The sequence below is a fragment of the Eptesicus fuscus genome, chromosome 4, assembly GCF_027574615.1.
Source record: "Eptesicus fuscus isolate TK198812 chromosome 4, DD_ASM_mEF_20220401, whole genome shotgun sequence".
NCBI lineage: Eukaryota > Metazoa > Chordata > Mammalia > Chiroptera > Vespertilionidae > Eptesicus > Eptesicus fuscus.
The window spans coordinates 77,961,863-77,982,686 of record NC_072476.1 but is presented as its reverse complement, the minus strand read 5'-3'; the positions used below and the strand labels follow the sequence as shown (position 1 = coordinate 77,982,686).

Genomic DNA, 20,824 nt, shown 5'->3' with positions numbered 1-20,824 from the left:
AACATTTCACGGAGAGTAAGTTACCCGAAGAAGGTTACATGGACCATTTTACATTCGATAGGGCATAGGAAAAAAGTAATTATTGCCCTGGGACGTTCCGTTTCCCTTCCGTACCTCAAATCTTCCTTCCACATGGTGTGACTTCTTCTTTTTTTTTTTTTTTCAAATAGACTGTTTTTTAGAGCAGTTTTCAGTTCACTGCAAAATTGAGCAGAAAGTACAGAGTTCCCAAATACTCCCTGACCCCACACATGCACAACCCCCTCCCATCAATATCCCCCACCAGAGTAGCCCCTTTGTTACAGTGGATGAACCTTCAAGGACACATCATCATCACCCAAAGCCCTTAGTTTACATCAGGGTTCACCCTCCGTGCTATACATTCCACGGGCTTTGAGGAATATATAGTGACGTGTGCACCAGTGTAGTATCATTCAGAAACGAGGCTTCTTTCAAATTTAATTTCTAGAATTATATTTAAAAACGTAAGGAAGTCTCTGAAAATGCAAGAGAAGTATGATGATTGGATTGTCCAGATGTGTGTTTCCTTGTTACATCTGTGTGTGCACATCTTCTCTAAATAGGCCACCGCGCAGATGGAAGACCGTCTGAAGGAAATCATCACCAGCTACGCCCCGGACCACGTGCTCCCCCTGGCAGATGGGGTGCTCAGTTTCACTCACCACCAGATTATTGAGCTGGCTCGAGATTGCTTGGATAAGTCCCACCAGGGCCTCATCACCTCACGATACTTCCTTGAATTGCAGCACAAATTAGATAAATTGCTGCAGGAGGTAAGAGCCACACGGTACATAGAGTTTGCTGACTTATTTTGCCTTTCCCCTGGCGGGGTGGGGACATTTTATGAGAGCATTTACTTAACAAGTTTTAGCCGTGCGATGGCGTTCATATTCCAGGGAAGCAAAAATGAAGCAGGGGGAAAAAATACCACCTGATTGCTACTTGCCATAAATGGATTCCGGTCCTCATTTATAGTAATAGAAAGTTAATGTAATAACCTTTACAGGAACCTTGGGACCCAACAGCTCATGGCTCCAGGATAAGTGGATTGTGAAGGATTTTGAAGCAATGATTCCCCCCATCCCTTAGCTATAACATTATAAATTGCCTGAGTGCATGTGTGTTATTTGATGATGCTATCTAGCTCTAATATCTGAAAAAGCTAAATGGAAAATTGTTGCCTTCTTCCAGGCTGTTGTGTCCTATTAATTAACCTGCATGTGGTATTGGGCGGTAAATGGCAACTTAGATTTTCATTAGTGTCAGTTCTTCTTCTAACGAAATATCCAATTTCCGAAATGATAGGTATACACAGGGCTTGTCTAGGTCTAACTCCTGCAGGCCTCACTCCTGATAATCCCCAGGACCGGAAGGGAGTGTGCACGGAGGAATGGAATTACTGCTTAATGTTGCTATTCTGATTGAAATTGATAAGCCACCGCCTACAAGTAAAACCTATTTAGCCTATATAGTAGCGTATATTGTATTTCTGTATCTCATAGGGAATAAATTATGCCTATGTAAACATAATCGAAGGTGGTTTTCTGTAAGTATGAATATGCGAATAATTGCATGAAGCTGAAGGAAAATATTAGCATCTTAGTTATCTAGAAATTCATCTGTCCTTGCCCCTGCGGAATTTAGCTGTGGCAAGATGAGAAGATCCCGCTCTGGGAGGCAGCTACTCTTTTATCCCCTTGCCCATCCTAATCTCCCAACTGAGTTTTCTCATCTCTGTTCCCATTTCTCACATTCCAACCTATTGCAACCACTAAGGCAGTGTTTTCTCAGACTGACTTTGGGGATGAACACATTGTTTTATTTTTTATTTTTTGGTGTTAATTTCCAATTTGATATGGACCAATTCTCCTATAAATTAAAATGAAAATTAATTTACAGGCAGATGATCATGCATTTGGGTTCCAGCGTGTAGAATTGCTGTAAGGGTTGCTAAATGCTTATTCTCAGCCATCGCGCTTCTCTCATCACAGACTGATAACGGCTCGTGGACTGGTCCCAGTCTTCAGGCCACCGTTTGAGTAGCACTGCACTAGGACATCATGTCTGTGTGGGCAGAGATATTGTCTGTTCTATTCACCTAGGACAGTGGTCGGCAAACTCATTAGTCAACAGAGCCAAATATCAACAGTACAACGATTGAAATTTCTTTTGAGAGCCAAATTTTTTAAACTTAAACTTCTTCTAACACCACTTCTTCAAAATAGACTCGCCCAGGCCGTGGTATTTTGTGGAAGAGCCACACTCAAGGGGCCAAAGAGCCGCACGTGGCTCGCGAGCTGCAGTTTGCCGACCATGGACCTAGGATAAGTTGCGACGCAGGGGAGGGCTCAGTCCACATGTGCAGAATAACTGGTTTCTGACGCACTCTCACTAAACTCACTGATAGGAGTTCAAATCCTCCCTCCTGTTCTATTACCGGGCTCAGGCCCTCATCCTCACTGGTCTGCCCCCTTCTATCCCTAACCCCTCAAATTCATACTTCTGTGCAACTGCAAGAACATCTATCTAACACCCTTTAGTGGCTCCATTCTGCCTACAAGTAAAAACCATAACTGGCCTGTGTCACACACCTCACCTCAATACATTTAACCACAATACACTGTATTGATCTGTTTTGGGGCCTCAGTTCACCAGCATACCATGGGCTCTTTGAGGGATAAGGACCACCCTCAAATCATCTCTAACTCCCTGGCACCTGGCCCCATGCCTGATGTTTACTTGGCTCCTCAGTAACTGGGAGGGAGGCAGGTGGGAGGAAGAGGATGCATGTGTATGCATGCCAAAATATTCCATCCGTTCTGATCTGTTGTCAGGTAATCTAATTCTGCTGTTCCTTTTAATTAAATCAACTTCTGGAAAATACCTTAAAAATTATATTTGTTTAACGGAGCCTTTCTAAACAGAAGAGGCCTCTGCAAGATACTCTTTCTGAATTCCATGTTCTGTCCCAGGAGGTTACTATAATGACTAGCTTAGTCCTGTTTTTCCTTCCATCATGGACATTCCCCAAAAAGGGTACAATCAATACAAAAAGCTACTTACACTGAAATCTTTCACTTAATTTTGTTTCTGTATGAGAGACCTGACGGATTGTTCATGGCAATTAAAAAGTCTTAGGGTTTCAAAAATCATCAGAATGGACCACATAATAAATAAATAAATGTTGATTTTTAGAGAAATTTCTTTTTGGGGGCAGAGAAGCATGTGTGCTTGTTGCATAAAGGGCATTGTTGGGTCTGAATAAGAATGTCTTCTTATTTATCTTTGCAGATAAACATTTCCTTCAGTCCTTTTGTGAAAATCAGAACTATCTTCACAATCACATTCACAATGTCCTTTCAGAGTTTGGCGCTAAAAGGTCACAGGGGAACGTACCCTTTTTGGATAAAGCAGAATTGTGGGGACTTGCTTTGCCTTCCCCACGATGCACTGTTGTCAGTTCCCAGCTGTGACATTGTGTGCCCGCCTGGCTTGCCTCCCAGCCACTTTTCCCATTGTCATTCTCTTGCATACCCAAACCAGGTCTCCCTAGGTTTGGATAGCTTGATTTAACTGATGCCTTTTAAAGTACTGACATCTAGGTCAGTTCCTGATAAATGCTTTTGTGTCTACATTCTTTTTTTTTTTTTTTTTTTTCACTTAGGTGTACTTAGCCAAAGAAAATGAAATACATAGGAAGCTATAGCCTGCCCTCAGATCTAGGTCTCAGTATTTTTTACAGTGCCCAACACTTAAAATACAAACACAGGTATCGGTGAGCATTGGAGCTTGTTGGCAGCCAAGAATATATTATTCTTCTCATGCTGTGTATATGGTTCTGATTGGAGTTATTTTAACGAAGCTTCCCCATCCCTCCTCAATAATGTTGGGAGATAAAATATATCTGAGTTAATATAACCCATTGCATGTTTTGGCCTTATTATGACTAATAATTCTTAGAAGTAAGAATGAATGGATAATTATTACAGTTTTTAAAATTGAATTTGTGTAATCTAAACTGAATATTTAAAAAAATTTTTAAGATATAGAATTCTTATTTCTCTTTGAAGAGACTAACAAAACATGCAGACTTTTTAGATTTTTTTTTTTTTTTGCATTTCTGACTTTATAAATTAGTAATTATTAGAGTATCTAGCCCAAATTGTCAGAAAAAAAGTTAGGTGAGGGCCCTAGCTGGTAGTGGATAGAACGTCGACCTGCAGACTGTGAAGGATCCTGGGTTCGATTCCAGTCAAGGGCACATGCCTGGGTTTTTAGCTCGATCCCCAGTAGAGGGCAGGCAGGAGGCAGACGATCAATGATGTTTCTAACTCTCTCTCCCTCTCCCTTCCTCTCTGAAGTCAATAAAAATATATATTTAAAAAAAAAGTTAGATGGGGCCCAGCCAGTGTGGCTCAAGTGGTTGAGTCTACCTATGAACAAGGAGGTCACGGTTCGATTCCCGATCAGGACATATGTCCAGGTTGTGAGCTCGATCCCCTGTGTGGGGCATGCAGGAAGCAACCAATCTATGGTTATCTCTCATCATTGATGGTTCTCTTTCTTTCTCTCTTCCCTTTTCTTCCCCTCTGAAATCAATAAAAATGTATTTTAAAAAAAGTTAGGTGAGGATGTTTTATTTTATCTTAAGGGTAAACTATAAAGAAGACATATAACCACATTTTTTTGGCACTCGTTATATCTTCCAAAATCTTTTTATTGTAAAACAAAAATTGGAAAGAACACTTAAAGATAGCTTAAATATTATGTATATCTCCTTATGTATGTTGCAGCAGTCTTACTGGTTACCAGGACCTATAGTTATAGTTACTAGTTGGTTTGCTTTGAACACATTCTATTCTAACATTATTCACCAATGGTCATTTTTTTTTTTTAATGTTAGCTGTTTTGCTTTTGCTGGTATATGATTTTTGTACTTACATTTTGGAAAGTTGCCTTTGATTTGGTGGTTTAAATTCAGTAATCATATTACTGCTAAATAGAACCATTTTCAAATATAACCAATTCTTTTTATGGGAAGGCTGATTCTTATCAGAATAAAGCACCTTCAGTAATGATTTTAAATACTTATTACTATGTCTGTGCAATTATATTCTGTTGTACCAGCATCACCTTGATTTTTTAATCCTTAGAGAAAAGTAAATCATAAAAATTTAAAATTAAAAAGAGCCTAAAAGTAAACATGCACAGAAGTTTACATTTAAACTTCTTAAACTTTCATTTGAGGTCTCCTTTGATGCAGATTTACCTCATTTCTTCAAGAAAATAGCATTGAAAATTAAAAGGGTTCTAAGTAAATGGAGTTTTGTCCTCAGGCTATTTGTTGTGCATAGACTGCACATGTAGGCAACATGCATAATAAAATTTTAAAGGACTTTAAGTCAGTTAAATTTTATTGAGTTCCATGCCTAGGTACTATTTATTCAGTAAGTGAAATCGAAATCATATGTATGTATCCAAGTTTAAACATTATCCACCTAACATTGGAAAAAAGTAATGCACACTTTTTACATGTTATGAAATAACTAATGTATAGACTAAACGTATATGTAAAATGTCTTTTGTGAATGTGTTAAATACCCATCATCTGGGTTACAAAAGTGGTCCTTCATTCACTCTGTTAGCTGTTTCCTACACGTAAGATGTTACATCTGGAAAATCAGATTCCTTGGCAGCTGCCCACTCTACTTATACCACAGACTTAATGTGTCGTAAACTTTTAATGTCTCCTTCATTCATGGTTCGCATTAGGGGCCCTAACATTTGATTTTTAACAGAGAGAATTAATCAAAGGTTTGCAATTAAAATTTAGCTAATAGAGCCATTTTGGAGATATAGAAGTTTAATAGTGTCCATTTATGTAGAGCTAATGTCCGCTTATCAATCTTTTAAAAGTATTTTCTAAATCGCTTAATGTTTGAATATTTGCAATTATCTAATTAGCATACTTTGCTGAATTTCTTTTCTGTGTAACGGAGCAACTCTGTGTCATCATTCTTCCTCACAGGCTCACGAGCGTTCAGAAAGCAGTGAGTTGGCTTTTATTAAACAGCTAGTCCGGAAGATCCTGATTGTCATCGCCCGCCCCGCTCGGTTACTGGAGTGCCTGGTAAGTTGCCCCTAGAGGTGACTCCATTATTGATTGTTAACTGTGGAAAAGCCATGACCCTCCGCTCCAATTCCCTTTGGCTCCAAAGACCAGGGCTCAGTAGAGTCCATGGGAACTATAATTGTGAACGTTTCTGATGACATCCATGTGTGATTTGTTTTCTGGCTCTAAGTAAGAATTCTAGGACTTGTGCTGTATTAAGTGATAGTCACATCACATTCTGACCAAACATAGCAGCTGAACATGAAACATGTGCCTCACCTTATCTCAGTGTAATTACTCTGTTACTGCTGATTTAAACTCTTGCTGAGCCTTACTTTTTGGGTGTTGCCCAGATGCAGAGAGACAGAAATCAGAGGTATGACATATGGTAACCTGTGGTTGTAATTATTATTTGTTTGTTAAAATTCGGCATGTTAGAAATATGTTCTAGTCAGCAGCCCATATGGGAGAACACAATAGGGCCTCATCCAGATCTGAAGACATGACTTGGAGATTAGTTCATTTTATTGGGTTGTTTGTTTTGGGCGTTTTCTGGTCAGTAATTATTTTTCTGTTATAAAATTTCTGTTTTATTTTATGTAATTCTCATTGAGATTTCATGAAATACTGAACAAATATGAAGCTTTGGATATAAGAATGGTTTTTAAAAGAGCTTAGCATACTATGAACACTAACTTTTAATTGCATTAAAACATTTTATAACTCTGTGTCTAATATAACTTTTCAGAATTATACATACCCCCCACCACACAGACATTAACATTCATAGCTTTTTATCATAGTGACATGTTCACAGCCCCATTAATATATACAAATGCACAGTGAGACGTGGCAGAGGAGAAACCTTGAGAAAGGTAGGGGAATTGTGGAGGAGGCCTCTCCATCGATGGCCAGGAGCCTTAGAGCCACAGAATCAAAAGGACCACTGGGCACTGAGTGGTCTTGGGAAAGATAAAGGGGCAAGAAGACTGATGCCTCGGGAGAGGAGGAGATTGTGTGACTGGCAAATGTGGGTAGAAGCAAGACTTGTTATTCATTCTCCTAGTGAACCTTGTGCACCACGTGTGTGTACCTCCTGCAGTGATTTAATTTGGGGGGAAATACTATTTAGTATTGAAACTCATTTCTCTGGACAGCTGCTGATAGGCTCAGAGAAGATCTGGCCTTAAAAAGGAAATGAATCTTTTGCAGTAATCACTCCTAATCAGAAGAGAGAGAGTAAAGGCATAGCCTCTCAAAGATAGAAACAAGTGAACGTAGAAGTAGGTTTAAAAATGTTGCTTTCAGAACTGTTTAAAGTTCAGCTGAGCCTGGAGTTTCTGAATTTTAGGGATGTGTCTCCCACCAGTGGTCTTATCTGTCAATGTCTTAGGTTTGCCTAAGGCACCGAGTGTCTACATTGGTTTGGTTTTACTCCATTTGCAGCAAGCTTTTTTAATATGGCCTTTATTTATTATTTTTCTTATTAACTTTCTCATTTTATTTTATTTCTTCCATCACCATGTATCTTAGAAACTCTTTAAGTAATTGTCAGGTGAAATCCTGAGATTCCAAAGTTGCATGCTTTTGGGACATTAATCAAAATAGGAAAATTTCAGGATGGAAAAAATCTAGGAAGTGTAACTGAAAATAGCAACTGTGCTTTAAATCTGGGAGCATAATTGTTTATAGCACATAAATCCTTCTAGAGGGATGTGATTCTAAAGCTTTTTACTATGTGCTAGACACCACAGACACCAAGGCAAGTAAAAATACATAGGAAAAATGTGCTACCGGTTTTTAAAAATAGGCAGAGGTAATTGGAAGCACTAGCTTTGCATTTTTCTTTCACATTATATGAATGTTAATGACTTAATTTTAGAGTTTACTGATAAAAAAGTGATAATTTTGAACTTTTTCCTTCTAATATCTTTGGACACCCCTGTACTAAGGGAGTTTCTGGCAAAACCTTTGACAAAGTATATTCTAACATTATTTGTTTGGTGTGTGGCTCTTTTTGGGGAGAGAGAAACTGGATCTTTTGGATGAGATTCCCAGATTTTAAAACTTTGCTAAAGAGGCACAATTAAAAATTCAGACATGTTTATTTTCAGTAAGATAGATAGATATCTTAAAAGTGGAGACAGTACCTTCAAAGTTGCATTACAAGGACATTGGAAATGGTTATTTTATCTGGGTTACCAAGTACACAAATGTATTGTCTTAGAAAAAAATGAATCGTCTTTGAATATGAAGGGAGAATTATAGACTTTTTAAAGCCATTTGCCTCCTTTCTGCATAAATAACCCACACCGATGTACACCTAGCAATTGCTTGTGGATGGGACTTATGTAATAAAACCTTAAACAGTTTTGACTCAAAGAAGTGTCCATCTGTATTTGTCTTCTGCTAGGAATTTGATCCTGAAGAGTTTTACTACCTACTGGAAGCAGCAGAGGGCCATGCAAAAGAAGGGCAGGGTATTAAAACGGACATTCCCAGGTACATCATTAGCCAGCTGGGACTCAACAAGGACCCTCTGGAAGGTGAGTACCCTGGTGGGGCTGACCTTCCACTTGCTTATGCACTGTGACCTCATGGAAGAACTTAATGACAAATCTTTTCTTTTTTTCCCCTCAAGTTTTGGCTCTATCTGTTGAAAAGTCCAAATTTGGGGACCAATTGTGATTGAAGGAAACAGGTACAAGTTGAGCCCTGAGGAGCAAGTGAGCGTGCCCCATACCTTTGTGTTTACCTGGGGTGTGGGGCCCGCCCTGAAATCCTCGTGGCCTCTTGGCTTGACCGTGCCCAAGTCCCAGGAGGTTAGATTTCAGTCTTTCCAAGTATTTTTCTCTCGTGCAAAGCTCAGTTGAGTTCTTCTCAAGGGTGCTTTTAATCTTGAAAATGTTGCTAAATAAATTAATTATAACTAATATAAAAGTGACATTTAAATTTAAAGTAGTTTGGGGTTAAGTTAACTGATGATAGATTGCTTCTAATCAGGAACAGTGTTGGTAGATATAGTTTGCTTACTTGTCCCCCCAAAACCTGAATAATAGTAATATAAAAGAGAGCCAGGGGGGTGTTTTTTAAAGCTTACATAAGGATTTATGATTGACTCTAATAAAAAATACAAGTCTAATGCTATTAGGTACAAAGAAGAGGAAGCATCCTCTTTGTGATTTTTTGAAAATCAAATATTGGGCAATAATTCCTCCCCTACCTTTTCCTGCTCTTTATTGTATGGGATTGTCATTTAAAACATTTAAGTTATACACTGTCTAAAAAGACTCACAATCATAGACTCCTTCATTCAACATCATCTTCCAGGCTCATTACCTGGAATTTGCAAACAGTGTTTGTCTTGCTAAATTGTTTGTAATGAAGGTAACTTAGCACAGACATCTGTCCATCCGCAACCAGGGAACTTGCTGCTCTCCGCCCTGCTCCTCTGTGCACCCCTGCTTCGTTTGCACTTACAGCCATTGGATCTTGGCTTCCAGGGAAATGATGCATACATTCCTGGGAGATAATGCCAGAAAAATGGATACTGTACTGAAAGCAGTGCCACGACAGACTCAGCACTTATCAGAGACGGGTGGCTGCCGCTCTGAAGCATTCCCCGGGGAGAGATTTCCCCCATGGCTTTTAAATTACCATCTTTACCTTTTTGAATCATGAGTCTTCAGAAATGGTTTAAATCAATGAAATAAAAAGGGCAGATGTTTAATGGTATTTAGATGAGTTTTAAAAATCTCTTCAGGCATTACAAAAGGATGCCTCAGGTTCCTGCTTCAAAAGCTGACTCTTGGTTCCATCCCATTACTACCCACTGCTTACAAATAATATGTGTTTCCCAGATAATAGTTATTTAGCAGAAATTCTATTTAAAACAGAACCATTTTTTAATTTGTTTTTTTATGAAAATAATTGGAGTGGGGGAGGCTGTCAAAGTAGATTATAGTGACTCTTCACGCTGGAGAAGTTGTCTGTGTCAGCCCTTGAATTGTAGTCTCAGAGCTCTTCAGTTTTCTTAGCTAAAGAGCAGTAAATACCACTGTAGGCTCAACTTGGGTGGGTAAATAATCTCAGGCCCATTTATATACCTTCATAAAGTCTAAAAAATGAATAGTGATCGTTGACCAGTTTTGAGTTCAGTAATACAAATTGATCCATAGGAATTTTTTTTTTAACTCTTGACACAATTTTCTTGATTCATATCTGAGGATATATATTTTTTTAAATATATTTTATTGATTTTTTTACAGAGAGGAAGGGAGAGAGAGATAGAAACATTGATCAGCTGCCTCCTGCACACCCCCCACTGGGGATGTGCCCGCAACCAAGGTACGTGCCCTTGACCGGAATCGAACCCGGGACCCCCCAGTCCGCAGGCCGACGCTCTATCCACTGAGCCAAACCGGTTTCGGCTGAGGATAGTTTTTAATCTATTTGTTATCACTCAGAATGTGATTATTACAAACTGATCCACATTTGCTTCCCCTTCTTGTCTCTGTCTACACTAATATACCTGAAGCCTGACCTTTGATGGTGCAGAGTGAGGGTCTGGAGTGGGCCTGCCCAGAACTGAGCTCTGGCAGTCAGCACTGCAGGCTGTGTGACCTTGACCATGCTAATGAGCCTGTTTGTGCCTTGGTGTTCTTTCCATAAAAACGGGATCATAGTGGTGCCTATTCAAAGAATTGTTTTCAGGGTTATATGAGTTTATCTCTGGACCCAAGAGATAGTAATGCTTAATAAATGTGAGCTGCTGCTACCATTTTATTTAAACCATATTACAATCGCCTCTTTCCTGGAAAGCCCCTCCAACTGAATACATTTTAGTTCACCTCCTTGTTCATAAATCTGAAATGCTAGTCACATAGGATGTTGACAGCATTTGAATGACACCAGGAAAGCATACACTTTGTACTGAGAGCTCATTTTTATTCTTAAACTTTCCCTACAGGGAAACTGAGAAAGTGAGTGTCAGTCTCCAGTTATTGTCAAATCTGGAGTTTATTTTTATCCAGAGGCAACATTTCACTGTTGTTTTGCTTCATATCTTTATGTGTAATCTCTCCCCCCGAAAGGGTAATTATATTTATAAGAGAATAAATATATGAAATAAGAGCCTAAGAAATAATTTCAGATGCATAGAAAAATATATAACTAAAAACTGTAACTTTTTATTATACATGTTCAAGTTTGAAAATATTAGAAAATGCAAATTACCTGTGATCCTAGCACTCAGAGATACCCCTACCAAAGTTTGGGAGAAAATTCCTTCATGTCCTTTTTTTTTTTGTTTGTTTGTTTAATAAAACATGTTTTTTAAGTATAAAAATCTAAATGAACAGTAAACTGAATTAGATTTTAGTCTTCAAGGTTGCATCCCAGTGTCGGTTGAATAATTAGACAACTTTGTCTCTTTTAACTAGACCACCATGGTAATAAGCTGGTGTCAAGCATGTGGCATCCAGCCCAGGATTAGGTACATAATATACTTGGTAATATTAAATGACCATCAACAGTCAGTGAGCACTTAATTTTTGTTAGTCAGCATTCTAAGAGCTTCACATGCATTATCATCAAAGTAATACTCATAAAAAGCTCATCTACTGATGGACACTTGGGGTGCTATTAAAAACAATGCTGCCATGAACGTAGGGGTCCATATATAGTATGTTACCATCTTACAGAGAAAGACCCCGAGGTTAGAAGGTCACTAGTAAGTGTTGATAGTGTTTGGTAACCCACATCTTTGCATTCCCAAGTCCCTCTTAACCACTTAGTATTTTCTTTCTGACAAACTGCAAATTCTTAGTGTACTAGGTGAGCTGTCTCTTAGTGGACACGAAGGAATGGAGGAAGGGATGCAAACTACAACTTGAGAATCCCCTCTGAGCTATAGTCAGTGCTTCTTTGATGCCTGTCAGAGCCTGGGAAGACTTGCCTCTTTTGGATGTCTGATTATAAATAAGCACAGTCGTTGGCCCCCAAACCGGTTCTAAGCTGTGGTGGTTGTGTTTAGGCAGTGAATCCTGCTAGCTAAAGCAGGGGCCCAGCTCTAAAGTACCTGTGTCTAGGTGTTCGTAAGAAATGAGGCTCCATGGGACTACATCAAACTAAAAAGGTTTTGCCAAGCAAAGGAAACTATCAAAAAAATGAATAGAGAACCCACTGAATGGGAGAATATATTTGCCAGTGATACATCTGATAAAGATTAATATTCCAAACTTATAAAGAACTTACAAAACTCAACGCCAAAAAAAAACCAACAACACACAGCAAACAATCCAATTAATGAGTGAAAGGCCAAAAAGACACTTCTCCAAAGAGGACATACAGATGGCCAATAGACATATGAAAAAATTCTCAACATCACTAATCATCAGAGAAATGCAAATCAAAACGACAATGAGATATCTCCTCACCCCTGTCAGAATGGCTCTCATTAATAAATCAACAAACAACATGTGTTGGCAAGGATGTGGAGAAAAGGGAACCCTAGTTCACTGCTGGTGGGAATGCAGGCTGGTGCAGCCACTGTGGAAAGCAGTATGGAATTTATTCAAAAAATTAAAAATGGAACTGCTTTATGACCCAGTGATCCTACTTCTAGGAATATACCTGAAGAAACCCGAAGTACTGATTTGAAAAACTATATGAACCCCTATGTTCATAGCAGCATTGTTTTTAGTAGCACCCCAAGTGCCCATCAGTAGATGAGTGTATAAAATAGCTGTGGTACATTTACACAATGGAATACTAGTTGGCCAGAAAAAAAGGAAAAAAGAAGGAAATCTTACCCTTTGTGACAGCATGGGTGGACCTGGAGAGTATTATGCTAAGTGAAATAAGGCAGTCAGAGAAAGACAAGAACCTATGATTTCACTCATATGTGGAATCTAATGAACAAAATAAACTAACAAACAAAATTGAAACAGACTCAGATACAGAGAACAGACTGGCAGTTGTCAGGGGAGGGGGTTGGGAGGCCGTTTGAAAAAGGTGAAGGGATTCAGAAAAAATAAACCAAACAACACTTAATGACACAGACAACAGTATGGTGATTGAAGGAGTCTTGACTTGGGATGGTGAACACACAATACAGTATACAGATGATAAAATAAAAAAAAAGAAAGAAATGAGGTTCCAGGAAAAGACTTGTAATGAACAATTTCCAAATGTCAGTTGTTGGCTCTTGCCATTTTGAAGATTTTTCTATGGGTTCATTAGAACATAGAGTACATTTTTCTTTTTTTTTCACATTGGAAAAATTATTTTTCCATTGTTTCAGCATGTATTCTTGTCTAAATGCAATTGCCCTATTTTTCTTAAACTTTGCTGTTTGTTTTAACTTAGAAATGGCTCAGTTGGGAAACTATAATAGCGGGACAGCAGAAACACCTGAAACAGATGAATCAGTGAGTGTAAGTATCTTTCTTGATGAAATATGATGTTAGTTTTTCTGTTTATGGCATCTGGAGATTTGGGATGTGTTAATTACTTTATTTGTTCAACAAATATTTATTGTGCATTCCATGTGTAAGGCACTAGGCATGAAATTTTAGCCCCTCCTTTCAAAGAGAAAGGATCTTTGCTTCCAATGAAGTGATGCATTCATTACTGGGAGATAATAAAATACCAAGAAATTATGCAAAAACAGTTAAAATGATAAACTTGAAGGAGATCTATGAAGAAAAAGGGCCATGTGCTACTGGGACATAACATGAAGAGATTTACCTTAGTCTTGACAGTCCCAAAAGACCCTTGAGCTTGAGATGTGAGGTGTTACTAGGATAAGAAAGGGCAGAGGGAACATTGCGGGCCGAGGGAACATCACAGGCAAAGACTGTGACGCAAGGGAGCAGAGTGCATCTGAGGACTAAGAGCAAGGGACACTGCAGAGACTGGAGAGGTTGGTTCAAAAGGGACTCGGAAGTCCTTGTTCATCTCTGTCAATTTTTTTCTTTTAAAACAATGGGAAGTTATTGAGTTTTGGAGGAAATATATGGGTATGTGAGGTAGAGGGGGTCACAGGGAGATGACCCAATCTGAGTTCCAGCTTGAAAGAAATCACATTGATTACAAGGAGCAGGCAGGGGTAACCTTGGGAAGCCAGTGAAGAGATTGATGCAGCTCACAAGTGAGAGGTCCCGGATGCTCTGCTGTTCTCTCTAATTTTGAGCACCGGAAGAGGAATCAGGTGGAGCAGGCTGGGGTGATCAGGAAAGAGTGGCAACCATGTAACCTAAGAATCAAGGCCCTGGAGTCAAACTGCTTGATTTGAAACCTGGCTCCACCTCTTGCTAACTGTGGGTTCTCTCTGTGCCTCAGGTTTTTTGTTTTGTTTGTTTGTTTTTCTGCAGAATAAATAGAAAAGTTTAAAGGAGGTAGTTTGTGTAAAATGGTTAGGACAGCAGCACTTAGGTAATGTTAAATGAATGGTAGCCCTTTCTGTTTATTTTATTATAACTGTCATAATTTTTAATGTGTTGAGATTGAAGTCCTTTTGAGACATCCAAGAAGAGCCATCAAACTAGCAGCTTTGTACAGGGTGTAGTATCTTTTGGCACTTGGAGGAGGGGTTTTAGGTAGCGGTCCGAATGACTTAGGAGTCATCCATTGGCATAATGAGGTCACTCTTGGGTAGGGAAGAGTTAATGAGACAGGTTGGCCCAGTCTTCAATTATATTTTCTGAAGTGGAGCATTGGCAGGTGGTGGCTAGATCCAGGTCCTGTGGCCAGAGGCCAAGGAAAGGTAGCGGAGAGAGTTGGTTGTTTGAGTTGAGGAGGTCAAGTAGCCCAGAGGCCAGGATGTTATGTGAGTTATCTGTGTAGACATTGAAGGCATCCAGGTGGTGAGAGAATGTGGGCAGAAAGATAGGTGGGAAGATGAGTATCCAAGTCTTGCAAAGATGAGTGGATGACAGGGTCAGCGATGACAGCTCTGAATGGGGGAGGCTGGTGTTTCTTCTCAGATTATAGGAAAGGAATTCTGGGCTCTGCAGTAGGAGCAAAGAGGCTGGTAACACCCTCTCTATGCTAAGAATACATGGAGTATGAGAAAACAATTTTTAACAGCACTTTTTTTGTTCTTATCCTTTGAACTAAACTTTTAAAGAACTCTCTTTCTGAACACTGAGATTAAACTATGGTCAGATTTAAGGTATGGAGTTAAAGAGAGGCAGACGTTCTATGTTTGGGTGTCCCATTGGTTGCCGACTACGTTTTCCAAGCAAGAAAGGCTGCCACAGGAATGAAATAGCTGTGCTCTGGTCGGGGACAGAGAAGACACAGCATCGCGGCCCAAGGACAGCCACTCTAGCCTGCTCTTTCCTGGCCAACTGAAGCCAGAAGGAACTTCAATCTCAAACTTTGAAAGACTAGGACAAGGCTAACCTGAATAGTTAATAGAGGTGAAATGAAATTGGGAATTTTCAAAAACTGGATGCCTTCAGCACCTGGAAATGTGGGTGCACTTAAATGAAACTTAGACACAGCTCTAGAAAATTGATCTTTGAAGCTGTCCTTCAGGTTCCTGTGCTAGAATACGACTCTTCAAAATATTAAACAACAGAGCATGTAATTAAAATATTACTGATTTGGCTATGTTCTTGAATTCTCAACTATTTTTTTAACTTCCATATTTTGTTTCCAAGAGCTCAAATGCTTCCTTGAAACTTCGAAGGAAACCTCGGGAAAGTGATTTTGAAACGATTAAGTTGATTAGCAATGGAGCTTATGGGTGAGTAATTAAAGAAAACTCTGTTGTATTTTAATGCACTAAAGTACTGTATTCTTTACCTTTAGCTTATGTCAAATAGATGTTTATAGGGACTTTAGTTTTTACATCATTGCTTATTCATTGATGGGTATAACATGTAGCCAAAATCATTTTTTCACTGGATACTCCATCAGAAAACATATCAGGCAGCCTGAGAGTTATTTTAGAGGATCAGAAAGGATGAATTCAAAAGTAAAGATTTATAAAGTAAAAGAAATTTTGTATATATGCCTGTTTCTGCCTCCTTTATTCTGCCCTTTTGGGTTCAGAAGTAACAGTCTCTTGGTTGATATAGATTTATGTATGAATATATGTTTATATACCCACACACATACACACCTAGATATAGTATACTAGAGGCCTAGTGCACGAATTTGTGCATGGTTAGGGTCCAGCCGACCAGCCCCTATCGGCCATGCGGGCCAGGGGGAAGGGCTGCAGGTAGTTGGCAGGCCGGCCCCGCCCCCTGGTCAAACTCTGGTCAAACTCCCGGTGGAGGGGACAATTTGCATATTATCCTTTTATTATATAGGAGGATATGTATCTGAACATATATATTAGCATCTGAATTAAAATAAATATGTCTGAATATGTATAAATTCACATATAGCATTCCTGCTTGAGAATTAGCCAGTACTTCCTCTCTGACCAGCACTCAACCTAGTAGAGAAGTATTTAGATAGAAAGGTTGGTTGAAAATTAAGAGCAGTACATTTCTTTGAGTCTTTATATTACACCAGGATTGTTTTTCAGTTGAACACTGTGTTATATAATCTGATGACATTAGTGGTCTCTCTTCCTTAACCAATTTTTATAGACATGAAACTTTATTCTCATGGCAAAGGGTCAATAGTGACATGATCCTTCTGAGTTTCTAATAAACAGTTTAAAAGGGTAATTAATACACAAACTATGTCCTGATCCATTTTAGATGGCCCAAGAACTCCAGTTTAATTAAGTATTAATCCCAGTTCCATCTGTATATGGAAAGCAATAAACAATCTCCTAGACATTTATTGCCATTTATCACATAAGTGAGCAGATGAGATAAAAGTGATTTTTGTTGTGCCACAAGGGATGTTTCTCCTTACAATTTTTTTTTTACCTCTAATATTTTCCACACCATTAACTTAGTGAAGAAAAATATTTGTGGTCTTTCCTATGCTTCACTGATTTGCTTTCAGGATATGTCAAGTGGCATATTTCCTGATGTGGCTTATAAATGCTCTCTTGTGAGGTTTGTTTGTTTTTGGGATGCTTTCTGTCCTTCAAGAATCTCATTGAAACTTAAGAAGATTATTTTAGCATGCAGTTATTTGTGGGTTTTGTTTATTATTTGTATTTAGTTCTTTTTAGTTTTGGAGACCCTATGAGGATTTCTTACTTCATTGGGGAGAAGGCTGGACTTTGATTTAATGGGTCGATGGTTTGAGCACTGCTAGGTTTAATTGGCAGTGGAATTCTGGAGTAAGATGATCTGTGAAGCACCGCTTTTATAAAACGTGGGCATAGATCTTAGCAGTATTTGGAGTTCTAATTGGTTGAGTAAACTCATTTGTAGCGCAGTTAAAGCACGGTATAGTAGATGAGGTATATCACACTTTGGGGAATGGCTGGGAATATACAAGAAGTTAAACAAGCTATGAATCAGTAAACACCCAGGATGCAGGCCAAGTCATTAATGGGCTCACAAGCTGCCTGCAGGAGCCTCTGCCAATCAACTAAAACTTTCTTTCCTCTTTGGCTCTTCTCAGATTCAATCTCTCATCACATTTTTGACAGATTTCCTTTAAGTAATAATTATTTCTCATTTGAATTTGAATGGAGCTATGCCCATTGGTCCACCCAGTCAAAGTGCTGATTGCAAGCTTCCCTGGCTGCTGAACAAGTGGACCCTCTGAGGGAGGCTTTGGTAGGCATCGCTGTGACAGTGTCACGTTCACGTCAGTGACTCACAGTGACACTGATTTTGAGAACTGGTTGTGCTTGAGGACTAATCCTCTCATTAGGACGAGCTTCTTCCTACATGTCATGCTAAAACACGTCGTGGTTTTCTCAGCATCCTGCTTAGTGACAATTCATATCATCAAGCCAACTTGCTAATTTGATAAGCATCTGATTTCCTTCTCTTTTTAACGTTTCGAATGCCTGACTGGAAATTAAACATCCCTTCATGTCAGTGTGGCACTTTGTAGAAAGCTAATACTCCGTGTGTGCCTCATCCTCCAGTTTCCTGATCTATGTTGTCTCCCACAGGACCCTGTGGGCAGTTGGTGTTACTTCCTCTTGGCCGGGGCGGGAGGGGCTTGGGCAAGGTCATGGGCACTGACCCCACGCAGAGCTCTTTCCTGACATGAAGTGTTCTTGTGCGGGCCAGAGGGAGGGGCTGCAGGTAGTTCTGGTCATCTTAATTGGGGTGTTGAGGTCTTCAGTTGAGCACTTGCACTTGGATTTGTAAATTACAACTTTGAATGTTTTTAAAGTGAAAGCATAAAATTGACTAAAAATTCTAAAGAGTAAAAAACACTAAACTTGAAAGGCACAACGTTTCTCCCCCAGTTTGCTTTCCTTCTAGCCTTGACACAGTTGTTCTCTTTTAACCTCAAAGGTCAGGAGATGTGCCCTGTGCCAGGTGCCCCGTTGCCGCACACTCTCTCCCCCAGCCTTTCCTCTCAGCTTTCCTCCAACACATGCACTCCCATTCCCACGTGCAGCTTTGCGTGCACAGACTCATGTACTGGGCTCTCGGATTCAGGCATAATTTTATACGCATCAGATATTCACACTCCCAATAGGACGGATTCATTCTGCTCCAGATCCTGTCAGCGTCTGATTCCACCCCCCACACACACCTCAGTTCTGCACGGGTGGCATGGAGCTTGGCCCAGAGAGAACCCAGGCCCCAGGCGCCCCTGCTCCCTGCATCACTTCCCACCTTGAATTTTCCTATTTCACAGGGAGGTCAGTGTAGGAAAAGAGAGAGAGAAGCAGCAGCCTTTTCAGAGAAAACCACCCTGGGGGCCAGAAAGCAAAGAGGTGTGGGGCTGAATCACTTCACTCCAGTTTTATCATCTAGGGAGATTTACAGCTCTGCTTAACAGTGTCAGATGTCTGTCTATTGGCTGCTATCTGCCTCTCTTTCTCTTTTTCAATCTCCCTCCCTCCCTCCCTCCCTCCCTTCCTCCCTCCCTCCCTTCCTCCCTCCCTCCCTCCCTCTCTCCCTCCCTCCTAAGAAATAATATTCCTAAAGCAGTACAGACATGTAAAAATGATGAACATAAGACAAAAGAAATTCTAATTAAGAAGTCTAGTTGACTTTTGCAACTTGATCAAGATATGTGTGTCCTGAGGCAGAGATAGCTCAAGCTACCTAAAGGATTAATTTCACTTGGTTTAGGTCAATTTCCTAAGGATTAGCTGATCATTTTAAGCACATCATAGCAAGGGAAAGCAGAAAGTCAAATCAAACGTTATGAACTCAAAATCTGAGAAGAAAGGTTGCAGCAGTTTTTCACACAGTGCCACCCAAAACCTAGTCTGGATGGCGGTCAAGTAGAGCCTGAGGCAGCATTCTCTTCTGCTCTTTCATAAAATTGTGTACAGCTCCATTCTTCTTCCTCTGCTTCCTGTTGCTCTCAGACATATCGCTGAACAGTTACTCATGTAAGAAATGGTGATACTTGACAGAAAATCAAAGTGGCAACCTTCTGAGAGGCCAGCAGTGGAGTTAGTGATGTCATACGTCTGGGTCCTCAGCACCAAGCCTGCTCAGTATTAAATATTGAAAGGAGAGGTGGAAAGTAAGCTCTATTCCAATTACTCTCTTGGATAGGCAAGTGATAATATAAGGATACTATCTTTCTTTTAACATTTGGAATTCCAAATTTCATTAACTATTTCAAAAACTCCTCTTCGTGGCAGTGTTTGTTTACTGGTGCTTGTCTTACATCGAAGGGAAGGCCAAGTTATTTCCTAGGTTCTCATGCATCTGTCTGTCCTGCTCCCAGCATCTGTGTAGGAGAAGCTCAGGTTTTCTTTGGATTTTGATTTTATCCAATCAGTAGTTGAAAAAAGAAAAGCCTTTAATCTTATTTAGAAAGAATGAGTAGTGGGTTGGTTAACTAAAAAGTTGGTCAAAGTAGGAAATCATTAATAAATGAAATGTACTTTAAACACTTTAATTTAACCTAAATATATGTGAATTTACTAGTCTTTTGATGTTAAGGCCTTTTTATGACAGCCACTATAAACACACTTATATGTTGTTTCTGTTTTCCAACTTAAACTTCTTTAAAGATGAAGAACTTGAAGCAAACCGAATGTGTGAACCTAGATTTTTATTATTTTCTTAACTTTTGGAAATATTTTCACCCATACTAAAGCAATAGGAATTATATTTAGTAACTCACTTTCCAAAACATTCCATTTAATCTATATAATAAAAGCCTTAAGCGACTATTATGGCGGAATAATTGGTCACTGTGATGCACACTGACAACCAGGGGGCAGATGCTCAATGCAGGAGCTGCCCCCTGGTGGTCAGTGTGCTCCCGCAGGGGGAGCATCACTTGGCCAGAAGTCAGGCTCACAGCTGGCAAGGGCAGCTGCCATGGAGGGAGCCTCTCCCCACTCCACGGCAGCACTACCTAGCGGTGGCAGCAGGCACAGCAGGCCAGGATGAGCGCGAACGGGGCAGTGGCTGGCCTCGATTTGGGCTCCTCCCTGGCCACCTGCTGGACTGCGAGAGGGATGTCTGACTGCCGGCTTAGGCCTGATCCCAGTGCCGTTCTCTGTAGAAGGCAGTCAGTCTGAAAAACTCAGTGACTCAGGGAAGCGCAGGGAACTCAGGGTGAGCCTGCCTCCATGCTTGACTCACCCACTCGATGGTGTTCACAGGA

General features: G+C 39.9%; 1 protein-coding gene across 7 annotated transcripts in view; it reads left to right on the top strand.

Annotated features, from left to right (window-relative positions):
* The window catches only part of MAST4 (microtubule associated serine/threonine kinase family member 4), a 516,137-nt gene that overhangs the window by 455,113 nt on the left and 40,200 nt on the right, over positions 1-20,824 (top strand). For all 7 annotated transcript variants that reach the window (XM_054715206.1, XM_054715204.1, XM_054715205.1 and 4 more), the window contains 5 exons: positions 585-794; positions 6,050-6,151; positions 8,547-8,679; positions 13,502-13,569; positions 15,802-15,887. In XM_054715206.1, coding sequence (XP_054571181.1) covers positions 585-794; positions 6,050-6,151; positions 8,547-8,679; positions 13,502-13,569; positions 15,802-15,887 — 599 coding nt within the window. The remainder of the gene's footprint in view (positions 1-584; positions 795-6,049; positions 6,152-8,546; positions 8,680-13,501; positions 13,570-15,801; positions 15,888-20,824) is intronic.